This window comes from Hordeum vulgare, chromosome 4H (assembly GCF_904849725.1).
Source record: "Hordeum vulgare subsp. vulgare chromosome 4H, MorexV3_pseudomolecules_assembly, whole genome shotgun sequence".
NCBI lineage: Eukaryota > Viridiplantae > Streptophyta > Magnoliopsida > Poales > Poaceae > Hordeum > Hordeum vulgare.
Window position 1 is genome coordinate 71,429,029 of NC_058521.1, and position 24,334 is coordinate 71,453,362.

The window sequence follows — 24,334 nt, forward strand, 5'->3', positions numbered from 1 at the left end:
CAACGGATTTCGATGGTGCCCTATTTAAAGTGAATGCAGTTGTTTCTAATGCATAACCCAAAAACGATAACGGCAAATCAGTAAGAGACATCATAGATCGCACCATTTCTAACAAAGTACGATTACGACGTTCGGACACACCATTACGCTGTGGTGTTCCAGGCGGTGTTAACTGCGAAACAATTCCACATTGTCTTAAGTGAGTACCAAACTCGAAACTCAGATATTCACCCCCACGATCAGACCGTAGGAACTTGATCTTCTTGTTACGATGATTTTCCACTTCACTCTGAAATTGCTTGAACTTTTCAAATGTTTCAGACTTGTGTTTCATCAAGTAGACATAACCATATCTACTTAAATCGTCAGTGAAGGTGAGAAAATAACGATATCCGCCGCGTGCCTCCACGCTCATTGGACCACACACATCGGTATGTATGATTTCCAACAAGTCACTTGCACGCTCCATTGTTCCGGAGAACGGAGTCTTAGTCATCTTGCCCATGAGGCATGGTTCGCACGTGTCAAGTGACTCCAAAAGTCCATCAGCATGGAGTTTCTTCATGCGCTTTACACCAATATGACCCAAGCGGCAGTGCCACAAAAATATGGTGCTATCATTGTTTACTCTAACTCTTTTGGTCTCAATGTTATGTATATGCGTATCTCTATCAAGATTCAATATGAACAATCCTCTCACATTCGGTGCATGACCATAAAAGATGTTACTCATAGAAATAGAACAACCATTATTCTCAGACTTAAAAGAGTAACCGTCTCGCAATAAACAAGATCCAGATATAATGTTCATGCTCAACGCAGGCACTAAATAACAATGATTTAAGTTCATCACTAATCCCGATGGTAGTTGAAGTGACACAGTGCCGACGGCGATTGCATCAACCTTGGAACCGTTTCCTACGCGCATCGTCACTTCGTCTTTCGCCAGCCTTCGTCTATTCCGCAGTTCCTGCTTCGAGTTGCAAATGTGAGCAACAGAACCGGTATCGAATACCCATGCACTACTACGAGAGCCGGTTAAGTACACATCTATAACATGTATATCAAATATACCTGATTTTTCTTTGCCCGCCTTCTTATCTGCCAGATACTTGGGGCAATTGCGCTTCCAGTGACCCATACCCTTGCAATAGAAGCACTCTGTTTCAGGCTTAGGTCCAGCCTTGGGTTTCTTCGGCGGATTGGCAACAGGCTTGCCGCTCTTCTTCGAATTGCCCTTCTTGCCTTTGCCGTTTCTCTTGAAACTAGTGGTCTTGCTCACCATCAACACTTGATGCTCTTTACGGAGTTCAGACTCTGCGACTTTCAGCATCGCAAACAACTCGCCGGGAGACTTGTTCATCCCTTGCATGTTGTAGTTCAACACAAAGCCTTTATAGCTTGGCGGCAGTGATTGAAGGATTCTGTCAGTGATAGCTTCTTGCGGGAGTTCAATCCCCAGTTCAGCTAGACGGTTTGAGTACCCAGACATTTTGAGCACATGATCACTGACAGACGAGTTTTCCTCCATCTTGCAAGCATAGAATTTATCGGAGGTCTCATACCTCTCGATCCGGGCGTTCTTCTGAAAGATAAACTTCAACTCCTGGAACATCTCAAATGCTCCATGACGCTCAAAGCGACGTTGAAGTCCCGGTTCTAAGCCATACAAGACTGCACATTGAACTATTGAGTAGTCCTCCTTACGTGCTAACCAAGCGTTCTTAACATCCTGATCAGCCGTAGCGGGTGGTTCATCTCCTAGCGCAGCATTAAGGACATATTCCTTCTTTCCAGCTTGTAAGATAAGCTTAAGATTACGAGCCCAGTCTACAAAGTTGCTTCCATCATCTTTCAACTTAGCTTTCTCTAGGAACGTATTAAAATTCAGGATGACACTTGCGTGAGCCATGATCTACAACACAAATATATTCAAAGTGGACTTAGACTATGTTCAAGATAATTTAGAGTTCAACTTTAATCAAATTATATGCTAAACTCCCACTCAAAAAGTACATCTCTCTAGTCATTTGAGTGGTTCATGATCCACTTACACTATCCCAAGTCCGATCATCACGTGAGTTGAGTATAGTTTCAGTGGTAAGCATCCCTATGCTAATCATATCAACTATATGATTCATGATCGACCTTTCGGTCTCATGTGTTCCGAGGCCATGTCTGCACATGCTAGGCTCGTCAAGCTTAACCCGAGTGTTTCGCGTGAGCAACTGTTTTGCACCCGTTGTATGTGAACGTTGAGTCTATCACACCCGATCATCACGTGGTGTCTCGAAACGACGAACTGTAGCAACGGTGCACAGTCGGGGAGAACACAATTTCGTCTTGAAATTTTAGTGAGAGATCACCTCATAATGCTACCGTCGTTCTAAGCAAAATAAGGTGCAATAAAGGATTAACATCACATGCAATTCATAAGTGACATGATATGGCCATCATCACGTGCTTCTTGATCTCCATCACCAAAGCACCGACACGATCTTCTTGTCACCGGCGCCACACCATGATCATCCATCAACGTGTTGCCATCGGGTTTGTCGTGCTACTTATGCTATTACTACTAAAGCTACATCCTAGCAAAATAGTAAACGCATCTGCAAGCACAAACGTTAGTATAAAGACAACCCTATGGCTCCTGCCTGTTGTCGTACCATCGACATGCAAGTCGATATTTCTATTACAACATGATCATCTCATACATCCAATATATCACATCACATCGTTGGCCATATCACATCACAATCATACCCTGCAAAAACAAGTTAGACGTCCTCTAATTTTGTTGTTGCATGTTTTACGTGGTGACCAATGGTATCTAGTAGGATCGCATCTTACTTACGCAAACACCACAACGGAGATATATAAGTTGCTATTTAACCTCATCCAAGGACCTCCTCGGTCAAATCCGATTCAACTAAAGTTGGAGAAACCGTCACTTGCCAGTCATCTTTGAGCAAAGGGGGTTACTCGTAACGATGAAACCAGTCTCTCGTAAGCGTACGAGTAATGTCGGTCCAAGCCGCTTCAATCCAACAATACCGCGGAATCAAGAAAAGACTAAGGAGGGCAGCAAAACGCACATCACCGCCCACAAAACCTTTTGTGTTCTACTCGAGAAGACATCTACGGATGAACCTAGCTCATGATGCCACTGTTGAGGAACGTCGCATGGGAAACAAAAATTTTCCTACGCGCACGAAGACCTATCATGGTGATGTCCATCTACGAGTGGGGATGAGTGATCTACGTACCCTTGTAGATCGTACAGCAGAAGCGTTAGAGAACGCGGTTGATGTAGTGGAACGTCCTCACGTCCCTCGATCCGCCCCGCGAACAATCCCGCGATCAGTCCCACGATCTAGTACCAAACGGACGGCACCTCCGCGTTCAGCACACGTACAGCTCGACGATGATCTCGGCCTTCTTGATCCAGCAAGAGAGACGGAGAGGTAGAAGAGTTCTCCAGCAGCGTGACGGCGCTCCGGAGGTTGGTGATGATCTTGTCTCAGCAAGGCTCCGCCCGAGCTCTGTAGAAACACGATCTAGAGGAAAAACTGTGGAGGTATGTGGTCGGGCAGCCGTGAGAAAGTCGTCTCAAATCTGCCCTAAAAGCCCCATATATATAGGAGGAGGGAGGGGAACTTGCCTTGGGGTCCAAGGGATCCCCAAGGGGTCGGCCGAGCCAGGGGGGAGGACTGTCCCCCCCCCCCAAACCGAGTCCTACTTGGTTTGGTGGGAGGGAGTCCTTCCCCCTTCCCACTTCTTCCTTTTTTTTTCCTTTCCTTTGATTTTTTTCTCTCTTGGCGCATAGGGGATTGGTGGGCTGTCCCACCAGCCCACTAAGGGCTGGTGTGACTCCCCCAAATGCCTATGGGCTTCCCCGGAGTGGGTTGCCCCCCTCCGGTGAACTCCCGGAACCCATTCGTCATTCCCGGTACATTCCCGGTAACTCCGAAAACCTTCCGGTAATCAAATGAGGTCATCCTATATATCAATCTTCGTTTCCGGACTATTCCGGAAACCCTCGTGACATCCGTGATCTCATCCGGGACTCCGAACAACATTCGGTAACCAACCATATAACTCAAATACGCATAAAACAACGTCGAACCTTAAGTGTGCAGACCCTGCGGGTTCGAGAACTATGTAGACATGACCCGAGAGACTCCTCGGTCAATATCCAACAGCGGGACCTGGATGCCCATATTGGATCCTACATATTCTACGAAGATCTTATCGTTTGAACCTCAGTGCCAAGGATTCGTATAATCCCGTATGTCATTCCCTTTGTCCTTCGGTATGTTACTTGTCCGAGATTCGATCGTCAGTATCCGTATACCTATTTCAACCTCGTTTACCGGCAAGTCTCTTTACTCGTTCCGTAATACAAGATCCCGCAACTTACACTAAGTTACATTGCTTGCAAGGCTTGTGTGTGATGTTGTATTACCGAGTGGGCCCCGAGATACCTCTCCGTCACACGGAGTGACAAATCCCAGTCTTGATCCATACTAACTCAACTAATACCTTAGGAGATACCTGTAGAGCATCTTTATAGTCACCCAGTTACGTTGCGACGATTGATACACACAAAGCATTCCTCCGGTGTCAGTGAGTTATATGATCTCATGGTCATAGGAATAAATACTTGACACGCAGAAAACAGTAGCAACAAAATGACTCGATCAACATGCTACGTCTATTAGTTTGGGTCTAGTCCATCACGTGATTCTCCCAATGACGTGATCCAGTTATCAAGCAATAACACCTTGTTCATAATCAGAAGACACTGACTATCATCGATCAACTGGCTAGCCAACTAGAGGCATGCTAGGGACGGTGTTTTGTCTATGTATCCACACATGTAAATGAGTCTTCATTCAATACAATTATAGCATGGATAATAAACTATTATCTTGATGCAGGAATTATAATAACAACTATACATTTATTATTGCCTCTAGGGCATAATTCCAACAGTAGACGCAGTAGCCAGAGGTAGAGCGTCGAGTGTCGGGGCAGCCGACCCAGTCCGCATCGGAGTAGGCGACGATGTCGAGCGAAGAAGAGGCGTGGATGGTGAGCCCCATGGACGGAGTGCCGCGGATATAACACAAGATCAGTTTCACCAAAGCCCAGTGCACGTCCCGCGGCGCGTGCATGTGCAAGCAGACCTGTTGAATGGCGTAGGTCAGGTCGGGGCGGGTGAGCGTCAGGTATTGGAGCGCGCCGACGATGCTGCGGTAGAACGAGCCATCAGGAAGAGGGGTGTCGTCGGTCGTCGAGGTTTTGGCCTTGGTGTCGACGGGAGTAGGAGCAATCCTGCAGTTGTCCATCCCGGCGCGCTCGAGGAGCTCGTGTGCATACTTCTGCTGGCACAAGAAGAATCCATCGGGACGCCGCGTGACCTCGATGCCAAGGAAGTAGCGGAGAGGACCCAAACCCTTCAGCGCGGACTCGCTGCGAAGAAGATCGACGAGGTGGCGAAGCAGGCGTTCACTGGAGGCGGTGAGGACAATGTCGTCGACGTAGAGCAGAAGATACGCCATGTCACCACCGCGGTTGTAGACGAATAAGGAGGCGTCGGACCGGGTGGAGACGAAGCCGAGCCGGACGAGGTAGCCGGCGATCCTCTGGCGCCACGCGCAGGGGGCCTGTTTGAGCCCGTAGAGCGAGCGTGAGAGGAGACAGACAGCGTCAGGTTGATCGGTGTCGACGAAGCCAGCAGGTTGCTCACAGAGAATGCGTTCGGCAAGGTGGCCATGGAGGAACGCATTAGAGACGTCGAGCTGGTGCACCGCCCAGCCACGCGAGACGGCCAGGTGCAGGACGCAGCGAATGGTGTTGGTTTTGACGACAGGTGCAAAGGTGTCCGTGAAGTCGACGCCGGCACGCTGGCGGAACCCCCGCACGACCCAACGGGCTTTGTAGCGTTCGAGCGTGTCGTCGGCGCGGAGCTTGCGACGGAAGACCCAACGGCCACTGATCACATTGGCGCCATGGGGGCGCGGCACGAGACGCCAGGTGTTGTTCCGAAGGAGAGCGTCGAACTCCTCGCGCATGGCGGCATGCCAACGAGGATCACGCAGGGCGGCATGAACGGAGGTCGGCACGTCGTCGGTGACGGAGGGAGTGGTCGATGCAGCGAGGACGTAGTCGGCCGCGGAGTACCATTGACTGGGCGACGGATACCCGCGCGAGCACTGGTGAAGACCCCCCCCCCCCCCGAGCGTCAGCAGGAGCGCCCGAGCCAGATGGCGGCGCGGGAGCAGCAGGCCACCCCAGAGCGGTAGCGGGGACGTCCGAGGGGCCGGCGGCCCGAGGAGCCGTCACATCGTCGGCGGGAAGCGGACGAGAGGGCGGCGCCGAGGAGACGGCCATGGAGGGGGCCGATGATGATGTAGATCGCCCACTTGTCGCGTGCGATGCGGCGGGCGTGTCGAGCGCAGGAGCAGGCGATGGTGGAGGAGCACGACGTGGCGGATGGTGCGGGTGCGGAGCGGGGACCGGCAGGAGCACCGGAACGCGCATCGGCGACGGCGGCGACGGGGAGTTGACGGAAGATACCTGCTTAAGAGGGAAGACAGTTTCATCAAAGTAAATGTGTCGGGAGACGATCACGCGATTAGAAACGGGATCGTAGCAGCGATAGCCCTTGGTGTTAGGAGGGTAGCCGAAGAAGACACAGGGAATGGATCGCGGTGCCAATTTGTGGGGGGTGGTGGCAGTGATGTTGGGGTAGCAGCGGCAGCCAAAAACACGCAGGGCATCGTAGGAGGGAGGGTGACCGAAAAGAAGATGGTGGGGAGAGAAGTTGCCGCGGGGACGGCAGGGTCGAATATTCAGGAGGTGCGTGGAGGTGGCGACGGCCTCTGGCCAGAAGCGGGGAGGGACGCCAGCGTGAAACAGGAGGGTGCGCACGCCCTCGTTGAGGGTGCGGAGAGCTCGTTCGGCGCTGCCGTTCTGTTGAGATGTGTACCGGCAGGTGAGACGCAGAGTGGAGCCGTGAGCCGCAAGCAGGCGATGGACACCAGCGTTATCGAACTCGCGGCCATTGTCGGTCTGGAGACCGAGCACAGCATGCCCGAACTGGGTACGAACGAACGCGAGGAAGGAGGTAAGAATAGCGAGCACATCAGACTTGCGCCGGAGGGGGAACGTCCAAACATAATGAGAAAAATCGTCGAGGAGCACCAAGTAATACTCAAAACCTGAATTAATTTTTATTGGGGACGTCCATACATCACAGTGCAAAAGTTCAAAAGGAAAAGTAGAGACAGTGGAAGAAGAAGAAAAGGGCAGGCGTGTGTGCTTGCCAAGGCAACAGGACGAGCAGGAGTGCTGGGCTGTCTTATTACAAGGGAAGGGGAAATGGCGAGCGAGCTGATGCAGGGCAGAGGCGCCAGGGTGGCCGAGGCACGCATGCCAGAGGTCGAGGCCGACGGTGAGCGCAACCGGAGCGGCAGTGGCTGGTGTTGGTGGACGCAGCGGGTAGAGATCGCCGGGACTGTTACATCGGAGGAGCACCGTCTTGGTCTGCAGATCCTTGACAGAGAAACCGAAAGCGTCAAATTTGACAGTCACGGGATGCTGCCGCGTGAGAGCACGGACAGAGATGAGATTAGTGATCAAATTAGGAGAAACTAAAACATCGTAGAGACGAGTAGGGGAAGAAGAGGAGGAGGGAATGGAGAGGTCACCGCGGTGAGTGATGGGAAGAGAAGACCCATCACCAACGGTGATGCGAGTGGCGGTGGGATAGGGACGAGCGAAAGTGAGAATACCGGGGTTGGACGCCATGTGGGAGGAGGCGCTGGTGTCCACGAACCAGTCTCCGTTGCCGGAATAGGCACCGGGGGAAGGAGCCTGGTGGAGAGTGGCGAGGAGGGCGGGGTCGTAGTTGCTTGCGGACGCGCCAGTCCAGGTGGGAGGGGGCGCAGTCGGCCAGGGCGACGGAGCAGGCCCGCCGGAGTGAGGCGCGGCCAGGAGCGCCTGGTGACCCGCAGGGTGAGCGTCGAGGATACCGGGACGAGGCGCCCGAGTAGGCGGCATGGCCCAGGCGTGCACGACCCCAGTCCAGGGGCTGACGCCATCAAACCAGGGCGCCGGGGAGGAGGGCGCGACGGGGGGAGCCGGAGCGCGAGGCCCGCCGGAGGACGGGCTGGCGTTCCGAGGGCGGCCGTCATTGCCGCGCTTCTTCTTGCGGGCGTTTCCCGGAGGAGAGGACGCCGGGACGGGAACCGGAGGTGCGGCCGGCGTCGGAGGGAGGACAGTGTCGGCGGCGAGAGCCGTTTGAGAACGTTGCAGCGAGGCCTGCCGCATGCGACATTCCTCAAGGCGCAGGTAGTTGACGGCCCGCGCGAAGGTAGGCTCGGTGAGGAGGTTGAGATTGGAGGCGGCGTTGGCGTAGTCGGGCCCGAGACCACGGATGAGGTTGGTCAGCATCGTGGCGTCGGAGACGGGGGCGCCAACGTCGCGTAGTTCGTCGGCGAGGACCTTGAGGCGCAGGCAATAGTCGAACAACCCCATGCCCTCCTGCATGAGGCTGTAGAACTCCGTCGTCAACAGAACCTAGCGCTGCAGCTGGTTGTCCAGGAAGAGCTGGCAGATGGAGGTCCAGGCGCCGAGCGCCGTGTCGTCGTCGCGGATGACCTGCAAGAGGATCTCGCGGCTCACCGTGCGGTAGAGCCACTTGACGATGGTGGTGTCAACCGACAGCCATTGATCGTCGCCGAGCATGGCGAGGTCGTCCACCGTGCCATCCACATGATCACGGATGCCGAACTCGCGGAAGGTGAAGGAGAAGTAGGTGCGCCAGGTGGAGAACGACGGGGTGTGGAGGTCGAGGGTGATCGGAACATGGTCCTGGATGTGGAGGAGACGGAGAGAGGAGGGGTTGACAGGCTCGAAACCGAAGGGATTGAGTTCACCGGAGGCGGCGGAGCTAGGCGAGGCCATGGCCGGTGAGAAGAAATGCGGAAGCGAAGACGATCAGGGATGAGCGTCTGATACCATGTAAAGCAAGAGAGGGAAGGATTTGCTGCACACATCGATTCCCATTGACATACCAGGTATTTATACATGTGCAAGGGGGAAAAGATAAGCTGCGCTAACTACCCTAACTAACCCGAGCTAGAAGGAGGGGAAGTGAAGAGTGAGGCAGCGTATCCTGCGCATGCGATAACGATCGCGGACTGGGCTCGGTCGTGGGCGAGCGCAAGGGCGATACACGCGTGCATGCGCTGACGAAGGCGGTCGTTGGAGTGCTGTTTCAACAATATGTTCGCAGCGGCGTGTACACGAGATGCCCATCGTTAGCACTGTCTCATTGCACATTCAGTTGAAAGTTAAACCGTGATTTTCATATCTCAAATATCAGGCAATTGGCAGATTATTCGTACCACTCTTCTTCTCAAACTTCTATAGGATGTGGATGAGAGTTTCGTATATGTTTTCAAACTTTTCTCCACTTTCCCGTGTGGGACTAAGCTGCTACCAGTATCATCACATCACAAATGGGGCATGTGACATATATCCATGAATTAATATATACTCCCTCCATCTCAAAATGTAAAATGTTTTTTCACACTGATAGTGTTAAAAAAGCGTCTTACATTCTGAGACAGAGGAAGTAGGAACTTAAAGCCATCTAACTTTCAGACACTTTTCAGTTTTCACAATGAACAACTAAACAAGAGACAAAGTATTATAATATGCCATCCAAGATCTTAATATGTCTAGTTTTGGACAAACCAAACTTGCTCTATATGACCACCCACGTATAGATGCAAAAAAAAAAAGAACCGTGAAACAGACTTAGTTCCTTCCATCACATGAAGCATTCTCTTTTATACCTTTTTTTTGTATTTTTTTCTTGGTCTAGTAGACACTGTTCAGATACAAGAACAGGGCGGCCAATGCAACAATCCCGACCGCGATACCAATAGGCAAAGCTTTCCTGCAGGAGAGCAAAATAGTTTTCCAAAGTTCATCATCAGTCAATTTCTACTCTTTGAAGTTATAACATCACAACGCTGAATTGGCGTGTATGAATGAAAAGTCAAGTTAATTGATTATTTTCCTTTTCCTCTTGAAGGGTTCAACTACTTACCCCACGGTCTCGTCCTTTTTGAGCTGCTCCTTCCTCGCCTTCCGAGCATCAGTGGCGTTGGCGTTCTTGGCCACCGGTGGTTCGTAGGGCCTGAATCTTCTCTTGGGAGCGGCACAGACTGCATCAACAACGGAGATCAGTTCTTGGAATATCGAAATGAATGCCATCTTCGTATGGCAACTTATAAAGAACCAACGGAGGAGGTTCCCCTTCGTGTGATTAGTGATCTTGATCTTTGTAACCATCGGTTTAGGTTGATACTAACATGACTCTGATTGTATTCATTTCCTAGGTAAGGACTTGAATTGTTTGTTGGGGGTCTCATGTGCGGAAATTGCTATTGTTGCTCGATTCTTTAAAGTGAAAAGGAAATTAAAAAATGAAAAATTTAAGAGTCTCTTTGGTTCACATGATTGTAAAAGCTCAAGACTAAAATGCCATGCATATTCGAATTCTACAGAATTTGAGTTTGTTTGACAGTGCCACGGAAACTATGAATTTTTCCAAGAGGTGTCAGATCTCCTACGAAATGAAGTGCTCCCTCCGTCCAGAAATACATGTCGAAGAAATGGATGTATCTTAGATGTATTTTAGTTTTAGATACATCCATTTTTATCCATTTCTCGAACAAGTATTTCAGGACAGAGGGGATACAAATTATCCCTTAGGAAAAGATCTTTTACGAATCAATCGACCAATATTAAAAAGTCCGTAAGGATTCTAGTCCTCCAAAGGACTAAAAGAATGTTTGCTTGCCTTCCACACTCCACCTCACTTTTGCGCAACAACTGAGGCCACAGTATTTGTATTTATTTATTTATTTATCTGAGAGTCAAGCTAAAGTTATGATGGCTAGATTGATCGTCATAATTGCGCAAGTGCAAAAATTGGTTAGCAAATGACTATGGCAGGTGGGATAAGAAGGTGTCTGCAACACTCGTGGAACTTGTCTGCTTAACATTCTGCGAAAAATGGTTATTCTCACCAGGGCAGTAGTAGTCATCGGACAGCTTCTCAAACGGAGTCTTGTCCTTGTATATGTACCTACAACAGTCGCAAAATGCAGAGCATGTCAGGATCAGTCAACTTCACCATAGCAACGCGCGGTCGGTCGCGGCAGGCTCACCCACCCGCAGTCCCGGCAGATGTATGCCTGCTTCGTCTGAACGCGGCTGAACCGCATCGTGATCCGCGCCGCCGCCACGGACCTCGCCCTGCCCGGCGCCGGCAGCCGCACCAGCAGCGGCGGCGCGTAGAACGCCGACCGGAGACGCGCGGGGCCGCCGCCCGCCGGCGCGCGCATCAGCGACGGGGCCTGCATCTGCAGTGCCATTGCCACAACCCTCCCTGGCTCGGATTCTTCCTTGGGCCTGCCTAGCTTGAAAGCAAAGAACTGGTCGACGCACGATACTGCTGCCAAGGACTGATCGAGTGCACGATGGCAAAAGAGCTCGACAGGAGGGGTGGAGACGGAGAGAGAGAGAGAGAGAGAGAGAGAGAGAGGAGGAATCGAGGGGATAAGAGCCGATGGTTGGACCGTTGGTGCTGGAAGGAAGTGTTGCACTTTTCCTTTTGCTGTCTGGTCCGGTGTGCAGGAGCGATGGTTGGAGTGGAGTTGAGGAGGTGAGGGCAGTGTGGAGGCTGCGTGGCATTCATGGCTTCCCTTCGCTCGCTATCCCTTTCCACTGGACGCGCGCGAGCCACACTTGGCGCCCCCTACAGGATGGATTCCTGTCTGTCCTGCTTTTCGATGGCAAATTAGCAAGCATGTTTTAATTTGGATTACGAGTACATGGATACGTGACTGTCGCAAAAAAAAAGAGCTAACCATTAATGGATCGTTATGAAGGTGGCTGTATTACTAAATAAATCATACTTCCTCCGTCTTAAAATTTTTGTCTTAGATTTGTCTAGATATGAATGTATCTAGTCACGTTTCAATATTTTGATACATCCGTTTTTAGATAAATTTAAGACAAAATTTTTGGGACGAAGGGAGTACAAAATAAAACTCGATACTATTTGATTTCCTACGAACAAGACAGTGTTAAATACTCCATCCATCCTAAATTTTTTTATCTTAGATTTGTCTAGGTATGAATGTACCTAATTACGTTTTAGTATTTAGATACACCATTTTTAGACAAACCTAAAACAAAAAATTTAGAACGGAGGGAGTATGTGTCATTTTTTCTTCGAAAAGGAGGTTAATCCCCTTGCATCTGCATCAGTTGATGCACACAGTCATAAATATGTGTCAAATATTTTTTATGAGTTAAAATTACTGTTAATTTTTAGTCATATCATGTGTAGTCATATTTAAGTTGGACACTTGTATCCTAGGTTTTGTGTATAACATAAGGTAGGCACACATATGTCAATCGAATAACATAGGTGAGGGGGGAACAAAATGTGCTAGTGCCCGGATGACCATACATGTGGTACTATAGCGGTATCAACGTGGTAAGCTCGTATCATGCCTTGGGTACAGTTTTTTTCCTTTTGATGAAAATACGATTGATGTTTGATAGGACTTGTTATTAATGTCGTGTTTCATGTGGTTGCTTAGTCTCGGGAGAAGAACGGCATATCACTTCTAACAATGGTATTTTGTATTAATTTAATAAAATAAGATACAATTTGAGTTTTGTTTTTGTTTTTGGGAACACATTACAAATGCATACACTCACAAACATGCACATACACTTATCTATATGAACACACTCACGCACATCATACACTTATGCGCACTTTCGAAAGATTGAGCCTGCAGGTTTTGTTATCGACGAAGTCATGATAGACATCTTGCTATCGATAGAAACATTGCCTCTCATTGAAAGAACATTTCGTCTTTATAGGTTTGATCCTTGATGACCTCGGGATACCGTTGCCCTCCTACCACCTAGGTTATTTCTCAAATATTTTTACTTTAAAACATACATTATTATAGATGTTATATTTTAGTGTATTTATTTTTCTTACAAACTACTCTCTGTTCATAGATATAAGATCTTTTAGAGATTTTTTATGAATTGTATATAAAGTAAAATAAGTGAATTCATACTTCAAAATATATCTATATACATTCGTATAAATTTATAAAAGGTCTTATATTTAGGTCAGGAAGGAGTAGAAAATAATTTAATAAGATGGAACATTTTTTAGTGAAGCTGGATCATTTTTTCTTGTAAAGCAAGATCATTTTGTCATGATGAGGCTAGAAATATATTTAATACATTTATATCTTATAAAATAAATCACATATATTTCTGAATGCTTTTATTTAAGTAGCTACATGTTTTCTTGCAAATTTCCAACAAGGAATTCAGTATCATTAGGAAACTAATGTGGCTCAGATAGTTAGATTTCTTGCAATGGAACCAACACACGAGGATTCAAGTACTTGACAATGTTTGTGGTATTTTCCTCTATTAATTTTAGACGTTCCGTGATGTGCGTTGAGTGGAAGGAGATGTTTCCGTCGACTACAAAGACACATATGGCGACTTCATGAATCTCACCGTGATTTATCGGCCCAGTTTCTCGGAGATGCTCGTAAGGTTAAGAGCATCTCCAGTCGTGCCCCCAACAGACCCTCCCGAGGCTATTTTTCCGCCAGCGAGGAAAAAACGGCCTAGTCGCGCCCCCAGGAGCCGGTTTTTCACTGGTTAGGGCCGAAATTGGCTCCGGTGGTCCAAGTCCGAACCCAGCGCGTCGAGGGCCACCCGTGGACGCCGGCGGAAGGAAAAAACGACGCGTCGGGCCCCCTCTCATGCGAAAAAAGGCCTTTTCTTCTCCGGAACCGCCTTCGCGCACCACATCTTTCGGCACCGTACTGATTCCGGCGCCGCTCACCTACCTGTTGGAAATATGCCCTAGAGGCAACAATAAAATGGTTATTATCATATTTCCTTGTTCATGATAATCGTCTATTGTTCATGCTATAATTGTATTAACAGGAAACAGTAATACATGTGTGAATAAATATATCACAATGTGTCCCTAGCAAGCCTCTAGTTGGCTAGCTCGTTGATCAATAGATGATCATGGTTTCCTGATCATGGACATTAGATGTCATTGATAACGGGATCACATCATTGGGAGAATGATGTGATGGACAAGACGTAATCCTAAGCATAGCACTAGATCGTATTGTTCGTATGCTAAAGCTTTTCTAATGTCAAGTGTATTTTCCTTCGACCGTGAGATTGTGCAACTCCCGGATACCGTAGGTGCTTTGGGTGTATCAAACGTCATAACGTAACTGGGTGACTATAAAGGTGCACTACGGGTACCTCTGAAAGTGTCTGTTGGGTTGGTAGGAATCGAGATCGGGATTTGTCACTCCATGTGACGGAGAGGTATCTCTGGGTCCACTCGGTAGAACATCATCATGAGCTCAATGTGACTAAGGAGCTAGTCACACGATGACGTACTACGTAACGAGTAAAGAGACTTACCGGTAATGATATTGAACAAGGTATAGGTATACCGACGATCGAATCTCGAGCAAGTTCTATACCGACACACAAAGGGAATTGTATACGGGATTGATTGAATCCTTGACATCGTGGTTCATCCGATGAGATCTTCGTGGAACGTGTGGGAGCCACCATGGGTATCCGGATAACGCTGATGGTTATTGGTCGGAGAACGTCTCGGTCATGTCTGCATGCTTCCCGAACCCGTAGGGTCTACACACTTAAGGTTCGATGACGCTAGGGTTATAAGGAAATGTTATACGAGGTTACCGAAAGTTGTTCGGAGTCCCGGATGAGATCCCGAACGTCACGAAGAGCTCCGGAATGGTCCGGAGGTAAAGATTGATATATAGGATGGATGGTTTTGGACACCGGAAATGTTTTGGGCATCACCGGTAGCGTACCGGGACCACCCGGACCACCTGAAATGGTCCCGAGGGTCCACCGGGAGGGGCCACCAGGCCCAAGAGGTAGCATGGGCCAAAAGGGGAGGGCAACCAGCCCAAAGTGGGATGGTGCGCCTCCCACAAGAGGCCCAAGGCGCAGGAGGGAGACAAGGGGGGAACCCTAGGCGCTGGTGGGCCTAAGGCCCACCTAAGGGGTGCGCCACCCCCTCTCCCTGCCCTAGTCGCCGCACCTCCCGTCTGGGGGGGCTGCCGCACCACCTAGGGGGAAACCCTAGGGGCGGCACCCCCTCCCCTCCTCCTATAAATACCTAGGGGTTTGGGGTTGTTTTGCACACGGTTTTCTCTCCTCTCGGCGCAGCCCTGCTCCCCTCCTTCCTCCTCCTCCCACGGTGCTTGGCGAAGCCGTGCCGGGAGACCTCGTCTCTCCATCGACACCACGCCGTCGTGCTGCTGGAGATCTTCCCCAACCTCTCCCTCCTCCTTGCCGGATCAAGGTGCGGGAGACGGCACCGGGCTGCACGTGTGTTGAACGCGGAGGTATCGTGGTTCGACACTAGATCGGAATCTCACCGCGATTTGAATCGCCGCGAGTACGACTCCATCAACCGCGTTCTAGCAACGCTTCCGCTTAGCGATCTTCAAAGGTATTAAGATGCACTCACCCCTCTCTTGTTGCTGGTCTCTCCATAGGAAGATCTAAATATGATTAGGAAAAATTGTGAATTTATGCTACGTTACCCAACAGTGGCAAGCCAGGTTTTCTATGCGTAGATTCTATGCGCGAGTAGAACACAAAAGGTTGTGGGCGATGATTTGTCAATTGCTTGTCGCTGCTAGTCTTATTCTTTTCCGGCGGTATTGTGGGATGAAACGGCCCGGACCGACCTTACACGTAGGCTTACGTGAGACTGGTTCCACCGACAGACATGCACACCGTGCATAAAGGTGGCTAGCGGGTGTCTGTCTCTCCTACTCTAGTCGGACTGGATTTGATGAACAGGGTCCTTATGAAGGGTAAATAGCTTTGGCATATCATCGTTGTGGCTATCGCGTAGGTAAAAAAACGTTCTTGCTAGAAACCCAAATCAGCCACGTAAAACTTGCAACAATAATTAGAGGACGTCCAACTTGTTTTTGCAGGGTTTGACATGTGATGTGATATGGCCAAAGTTGTGATGTTGCATGTATGATGTATGAGATGATCATGTTATTGTAATAGGTTTCACGACTTGCATGTCGATGAGTATGACAACCGACAGGAGCCATAGGAGTTGTCTTAATTTATTGTATGAGATGCAACGCCATGTGCTTACTACTTTTAGTTCATTGCTAACAGTTAGCTATAGTAGTAGTGATAGTAGTAGTTGGTGTGACGACTTCACGGAGACACGATGATGGAGATCATGGTGTCACTCCGGTGACAATGATGATCATGCGATGCCTGAAGATGGAGATCGAAAGAGCAAAGATGATAATGGCCATATCATGTCACTATATGATTGCATTGTGATGTTTATCATGTTTTTCATCTTATTGCTTAGAACGACGGTAGCATAATAAGATGATCCCTCTTAAAATTTCGAGAACGTATTCCCCTAAGTGTGCACTGTTGCAAAGGACCGTTGTCTCGAAGCACCACGTGATGATCGGGTGTGATAGATTCTAACGTTCCCATACAACGGGTGTAAGCCAGATTTACACACGCGAAACACCTAGGTTGACTCGACGAGCTTAGCATGTACAGACATGACCTCGAATACAAGAGACCGAAAGGTCGAACATGAGTCGTATGGTTGAATACGATCAGCATGAAGTTGCTTGCCATGATGACTAGTCTGTCTCACGTGATGATCGGACACAGGTTAGTCAACATGGATCATCTATCACTTAGATGACTAGAGGGATGTCGATTTAAGTGGGAGTTCATACTGAATTTGATTAAATGAACTTAATTGTCATGAACTTAGTCTAAAAGTTGTCTTTATAAATATTGTAGATGGCCAACGTCAACCTCAATTTCAATGCATTCCTAGAGAAAAACAAGCTGAAAGATGATGGTAGCAACTATGCGGACTCGGTTCGCAACTTGAAGCTCATCCTTGAAGCAGCTAAAAAGGCTTATGTCCTTGATGCGCCGCTAGGTGACCCTCCCGCTCCCGCAGCAGCCCAGGACATTCTGAATGTATGGCACACGCGGAGTGATGACTAATCTCTGGTTATGTGTGGCATGTTATACAGTTTGGAAACGGGGCTCCAAAGGCGTTTTGAGCAACACGGTGCATATGAGATGTTCCAGGAGCTGAAGCTAGTTTTTCAAGCTCATGCCCGTGTCAAGAGATATGAAGTCTCCGACAGGTTCTTTAGCTGTAAGATGGAGGAGAACAGTTGTGTCAGTGAGCACATACTCAAAATGTCTGGGTTACACTGCCGTCTGACTTCCCTTGGAGTCGAACTTCCGGATGATGCTATAATTGACAAAATTCTCCAGTCTCTCCCACCAAGCTGCAAAGGTTTTGTGCTGAACTACAACATGAAAGGGATGGAGAAGACCATTCCCGAGTTGTACTTGATGCTCAAGTCTGCAGAAGTAGAAATCAAGAAAGAGCATCAAGTGTTGATGGTCAACAAGACCACCAGCTTCAAGAAGGGCAAGGGTAAGAAGAACTTCAAGAAAGACGGCAAAGCCGTTGCCGCGCCCGGTAAGCCAGATGCCGGGAAGAAGAAAAAGAATGGACCCAAGCCTGAGACTGAGTGCTTCTATTGCAAGGGAAAAGGTCACTAGAAGCGGAACTTCCCCAAGTACTTAGCGGACAAGAAGGCCGGCAACGTTAAAGGTATATGTGATATACATGTTATTGATGTGTACCTTACCAGCGCTCGTAGTAGCTCCTGGGTATTTGATACCGGTGTTGTTGCTCACATTTGCAACTCAAAGCAGGAACTCCGGAATAAGCGGAGACTGGCCAAGGACGAGGTGACGATGCGCGTTGGGAATGGCTCCAAGGTCGATGTGATCGCCGTCGGCACGCTACCTCTACATCTACCGTCGGGATTAGTTTTAAACCTTAATAAATGTTATTTAGTACCAGCTTTGAGCATGAATATTGTATCAGGGTCTTGCTTAATGCGAGACGGCTACTCATTTAAGTTAGAGAATAATGGTTGTTCTATTTATATGAGTGATATGTTTTATGGTCATGCTCCGCTCGTGAATGGTTTATTCTTGATGAATCTCGATCGTGATGTTACACATATTCATAGTGTTAGTACCAAAAGATGTAAAGTTGATAATGATAGTCCCACATACTTGTGGCATTGCCGCCTTGGTCATATCAGTGCTAAGCGCATGAAGAAGCTCCATACTGATGGACTATTAGAGTCTCTTGACTTTGAATCATTTGACACATGCGAACCGTGCCTCATGAGCAAGATGACTAAGACTCCATTCTTAGGAATAATGGAGAGAGCGACCGACTTATTGGAAATAATACATACTGATGTATGTGGTCCAATGAACGTTGAAGCTCACGGTGGCTACCATTATGTTCTCACTCTCATCGATGATTTGAGTAGGTATGGGTATATCTACTTGATGAAGCACAAATCTGAGACGTTTGAAAGGTTCAAGGAATTTTAGAGTGAGGTTGAGAATCAACGTGACAGAAAAATTAAGTGTCTACGATCTGATCGTGGAGGAGAATATTTGAGTCACGAGTTTGGCACACACCTAAGGAAGTGTGGAATCGTTTCACAACTGACGCCGCCTGGCACACCGCAACGCAACGGAGTGTCTGAACGTCATAATCACACTTTATTAGATATGGTACGATCTATGATGTCTCTTACCGACTTACCGCTATCATTTTGGGGATACGCATTAGAAAATGCAGCATTCACTTTAAATAGGGCACCGTCTAAATCCGTTGAGACGACACCGTATGAACTATGGTTTGGCAAGAAACCTAAGTTGTCGTTTCTTAAAGTTTGGGGCTGCGATGCTTATGTGAAGAAACTTCAACCAGAGAAGCTCGAACCCAAAGCGGAGAAATGGGTATTCATAGGATACCCTAAGGAAACTATTGGGTATACCTTCTATCTTAGATCCGAAGGTAAAACCTTTGTTGCCAAGAACGGATCCTTTCTAGAGAAAGAGTTTCTCTCAAAAGAAGTAAGTGGGAGGAAAGTAGAACTTGATGAGGTAATTACACCCCCTCTCAAACAGGAAAGTAGCGCAGCGCGGGAAATTGTTCCTGTGGTGCCTACACCAACTGAAGAGGAAGTTAATGGTAATGATCATGAAGCTTTGGATCAAGTTACTACTAAACCGCAAAGGTCCACAAGGGCACGCTCCGCACCAGAGTGGTACGACAACCCTGTGATGGAAATCATGTTGTTAGACAACGGTGAACCTTCGAACTATGAAGAAGCAACGACGGGCCCGGATTCCAACAAATGGCTTGAGGCTATGAAATCCGAGATAGGATCCATGTATGAGAACAAAGTATGGACTTTGGTAGACTTGCCCGATGACCGGCAAGCCATAGAAAATAAATGGATCTTCAAGAACAAGACTGATGCAAACGGTAATGTGGCCGTTTATAAAGCTCGACTTGTCGCAAAGGGTTTTCGACAAATTCAAGGAGTTGACTACGAAGAGACTTTCTCTCCCGTAGCGAAGCTGAAATCAGTCCGAATCATGTTAGCAATTGCCGCCTTTTATGATTATGAAATTTGGCAAATGTACATCAAAACATCGTTCCTTAACGGGAATCTTAAGGAAGAGTTGTATATGATGCAACCAGAAGGTTTTGTCGACCCTAAGGGTGCTAACAAAGTGTGCAAGCTCCAGCGCTCCATCTATGGGTTGCTGCAAGTGTAAGTGCATCTAGTGCCCCTTAGTGATTTTGGTGGTTTGAAGACTTATAGGTTAAGTATCTAATGTGTTTGTGAGTATACACAGGATCTATAAGTCATTGAGGAGTTTGAGATATTTGAAGAATATCGACCCCTAAAAATGTATATCTTCAGTTGAAGAAATTGGTCTGAAGCTGAAGAAATGAATCGCGAGGAATCTGCGATGAAATTGATATTCCTCGTGAAGATACTGATATTGAGAAGACCGGTGGTTCTTGAAGAAAATCATTCTGAAGAAATTGAAGCGTGAAGATTTACGTTTTCTGTTTTACTTTCTTCGCATTTGATGAATAGGAACACCGTACTGTTAAAGGGGGTCAAAGTAACACTATGGAATGGATTTCCTCATGATGCTCAACCCAAGCCTAATCCTACCAAAAGCCTCAAGTGAGGAATATGAGTGACATGAGGACTCTCACAGTTGAGGGTCCCGACCGTTTCGATAACCACGCCAAGTCACTGGTCTTATCCACTCCAACGATCATATTATTTAAGGGCATTAGTGTCAAATCATGTCGGGATGCTCCCAGGCTATAAATAGCCACCCCCCACAACCACTAGCTGGTTGGCTGCTCCGTTAGAAACTGACACTTGTCATAAGAGCAACCCAAATTCCTCAGAGCCTTCAAGAGTAATTCATCAGTGAGGAAATACACCACCCACCGAAACCACAAACCGAACCTAGTGATTGAGCATCACTGAAGAAGTTGTTCCTGTGTGGGACTGAAGCCTTTTACCTTTGAGGACTATGCATCCTCCAGACGGTTAGGCGTCATGGTCTAGAGCAATCCAGCAGTCAATTGTGGATCACCGGGTGACCGAGTTTGTGAGGGTTTGGAAGTCTGCCCTGAAGACTTACCACGAGTGTTGGGCGAGGACTGTGTGTCCTTAGCTCAAGGAGAATACAGTAGGGACTGTGTGTCCCGGGACTGGGTGTCCTTTGGTTTCAATTCCAAGCCGCTCCAAACCAGATGTACAACTGTCACAACAGTTGGAACTGGGTCATCAACGACTGTCGTCTCTGAGAATCGGGTTCTAACTCCTCAACTCTTTACTTTCTATGTATTATGTGTTGATGACTTTCACTGTGACTGTTTGAAGAATTTGTTGAAGACTTTCTCTGAATTTCCTCAACCCCAAATTCTTCACAATAGTTAATCATCATCTGTATTCTGCGTGCCTGCTTACTGTGCAATCTGTTTTCACATTCTTCACTCTGAAATACTGCTGGTGTGAACGTTTGCATGTCTGATCCTTTACTGTTTCCGCTGTAAGTTAGTCATCAGTGAGGAATTTCCTCAAAAGGAATTTCCTCACTGATGAAATTCTAAAAATCTCCTATTCACCCCCCTCTAGTCGATATAACGCACTTTCAATTGGTATCAGAGCAAGGTACTCCCTTGTTCTGTGTGATTTTGGTTTAACCACCTGGAGTATTAGTTATGTCGACTGCAGGCATGTTCAAGGTGACTGCAGCATGTCCTACCTACGAAGGGAAGAACTTTCCCTTCTCGAAGAACAAAATGCAAATGCATCTACAAGCTATTGATAATGATCTCTGGTATATTGTGGAAAATGGCGTCCCCATCATTTCTGCCAGTGTCACTGCAACTGATGTAAAGAAATTCAAGCAACTTGATTCTCAAGCGAAGAACATCATCTGTGGCCATCTGAGCCCTGGTCAGTTTGGAAGAGTAAGTGCTTTGGGCTCTGCAACACTGATCTGGGAGAGACTGTGCAAGGTAAACGAAGGTGTATCAACCCAGCGTGACTCTCGTGTTGATATTCTTCGCAATCTCTTCAATCGCTTCAAAAGACATGACAATGAATGCTGCCAAGACACCTTTGATCGCCTCACTGATATATCAAATGAACTGCAAGCACTGGGAGCTCGAGACATCACTGATCACGAAGTTGTGAAGAAACTGCTGAGATCCTTGGATTCTTCATTTGACACTCTAGTTCTGATGATTCAAGAAAGACCAGACTACAAGATGCTGGATCCAGCTGATATCCTTGAAAGGCTAAATACTCATGAATTCCAGCTAGAAGAAAAGAGAGATCTATATGGACAAAGCTATTCCAGACCACGTGCACTGAAGGCTAGAGCAATTTCCTCATCTGAAGAAGAAGACACAGATGACAGCAGTTGTGACCCTGAAGAATTTGGACAGGAGCTTGCAATGCTTGTGATGAAATTCCAGAGATTTACATGACGAGGCCAGTTCGGTAAATCATCAAGAAGAGACATGAGGAAATCAGAATCTGCATCTGAGGACTAGAAGAAACGGACCTGTCACAAGTGCAAGAAATCAGGTCATTACATTGCTGATTGTCCCCGCCGGGGAAAGGAATCAAAGAAGAAGAAATACAAGGATGACAGTTCTGATGACTCGAAGAAGAAGAAGAAATCTTCAAAATCCTCATCTTCAAAGTCCTCATCACACAAGTGAAAGGATCGATATGGTTGGCTAGAGGGGGGGTGAATAGACAACGACCACTTTTTAATTAATCTTAACAAGTTAAGGTAAACACTATACGGGTTCACAAATAATATGACAATGAGGTGAACCCTATAGAAGCTAACAAAGAGAGCTATTAAGACAAGTAAGATATAGTCACAAGCAAAAGCAAATACAAAGTAAAGGGTAGAGATAACCACAAGTGGAACCGATGGAGACGAGGATGTGTTATCGAAGTTCCTTCCCTTTGACAAGAAGTACGTCTCCGTTGGAGCGGTGTGGAGGCACAATGCTCCCCAAAAAGCCACTAAGGCCACCGTATTCTCCTCACGCCCTCGCACGATGCAAGGTACCATGATTCCACTATAGGTGCCCTTGAAGGCGGCGACCGAACCTTTACAAACAAGGTTAGGGCAACTCCACACAAAGCTTGGAGGCTCCCAACTAAACCACGAAGCTTCACCACAATGGAATATGGCTTCGAGGTGACCTCAACTGTCTAGGATGCTCAAACATCCAAGAGTAACAAGATCCGCAAGGGATTGGTCGGGGAATCAACTTTTCTCTTGGTGGAAGTGTGGATCTAGGCCTTCTCAACCAATCCCTAAAGAATCAACAAGTTTAATTGGCTAGGGAGAGAGATCGGGCACTTTTGAGCTTGTGGAGCAACAATGGAGCTTAGAGAGGTAAGAGATAGGGTTCCTCAGCTAGAAGAACCCTTTATATAGTGGGGGAAAAATTCAGACCGTTTTCCCACTCTCTGCCCGAGTACCAGCGGTACTACCGCTGTGCAGGAGCGGTACTACCGCTGCCTGGCGGTACTACCGCTGGCTGCAGCGGTACTACCGCTGGGCCTCCAGCGGTACTACCGCTGACACCAATGGTACTACCGCTGGCCCCTTGGTAGTGCACAAGCACTACTACCGCCGGGAAAGTCTTCGCAAAAGGGTCCGTCCACGAATTACCGCTAGGTAGGTGGAACAAAACACCTGGAGCGGTACTACCGCTGACCAAGGGCGGTACTACCGCTGGCTAGCGGTACTACCGCTGGCAGTACAGCGGTACTACCGCTGGGGACCATTTTGCAGAGATAATCGAGACGAATAGGCGAGGGCCGCTCCAAAAGATAAGGAAAGGGAGAATGTGAAGTGTGCGTGTGTAAAGATAGATTCCACCCAAACCTTTCCACTATGGATCCCCTCTTAATAGTACGGCTTTCCTATGACTCAAAATAAAGAGAATCGTAGAGAGCGCCATGCTTCCGTTCCAGAAGAGAGGAGACGTGTCGTCTTGTGCCGTTGACGAGTGTTACGTGAAACCTTGACACACACGATTAGTCCTATACGGTACTGTCATCAATCACCAAAATTACTTAGGCATAAACTATGCCCCAACAATCTCCCCCTTTTTGGTGGATTGATGACAATACCGGATTTGCACAGAGAATAATATGAGAACAAAAAGATAGAGATATATGACAATACGGGACATATGACTCACAGCATATGATGGAAATAAATCTCACATAAGATCATGTCTCACAAAAGATAGCAAACGAGAATCAAACCAAGTTCGAAGCAAAACATACGAGATAAAGCAAAGCAATGCAAAGTTCGAAATGAAAAGCAAATCCTAGACTCTCTCCCCCTTTCGCACAAGACACCAAAAAGGGGGCACACCTAATGCCACAGGTAACTACTCCTCGTCTTCAGGATCACCAGACTCGTCTGTCCCCTCCTGGTCGGTGTGCTCCTCCTCTTCTGCCTCATCGCCAGACCACTGGTACCCCTGAGCCTGCATCCAAGTGGCCTCAGGAGTGATGTCGTCCTCTGAGCCGCTGGAGATGTCCACATCCAAGGTCCTGAGAACACGCTTATGCCTCTGGCGGCTCTGCTTCTGAGCCACGTGTGTCTGGTACTGACCCTTGGCCTGCATACAGAA

At 47.9% G+C, this 24,334-nt stretch overlaps 1 protein-coding gene across 1 annotated transcript; it reads right to left on the bottom strand.

Annotated features, from left to right (window-relative positions):
• Positions 1-9,689: 9,689 nt before the first annotated feature.
• LOC123447919 lies at positions 9,690-11,761 on the bottom strand. Its single transcript, XM_045124643.1, has 4 exons — positions 11,260-11,761; positions 11,115-11,173; positions 10,130-10,247; positions 9,690-9,976 (listed from the first exon to the last, which is right to left on the bottom strand). The coding sequence occupies exons 1-4, from the start codon at positions 11,460-11,462 to the stop codon at positions 9,898-9,900; spliced, it is 459 nt and encodes a 152-aa protein (XP_044980578.1). The 5' UTR covers positions 11,463-11,761; the 3' UTR covers positions 9,690-9,897.
• Between the last annotated feature and the right edge of the window lie 12,573 nt (positions 11,762-24,334).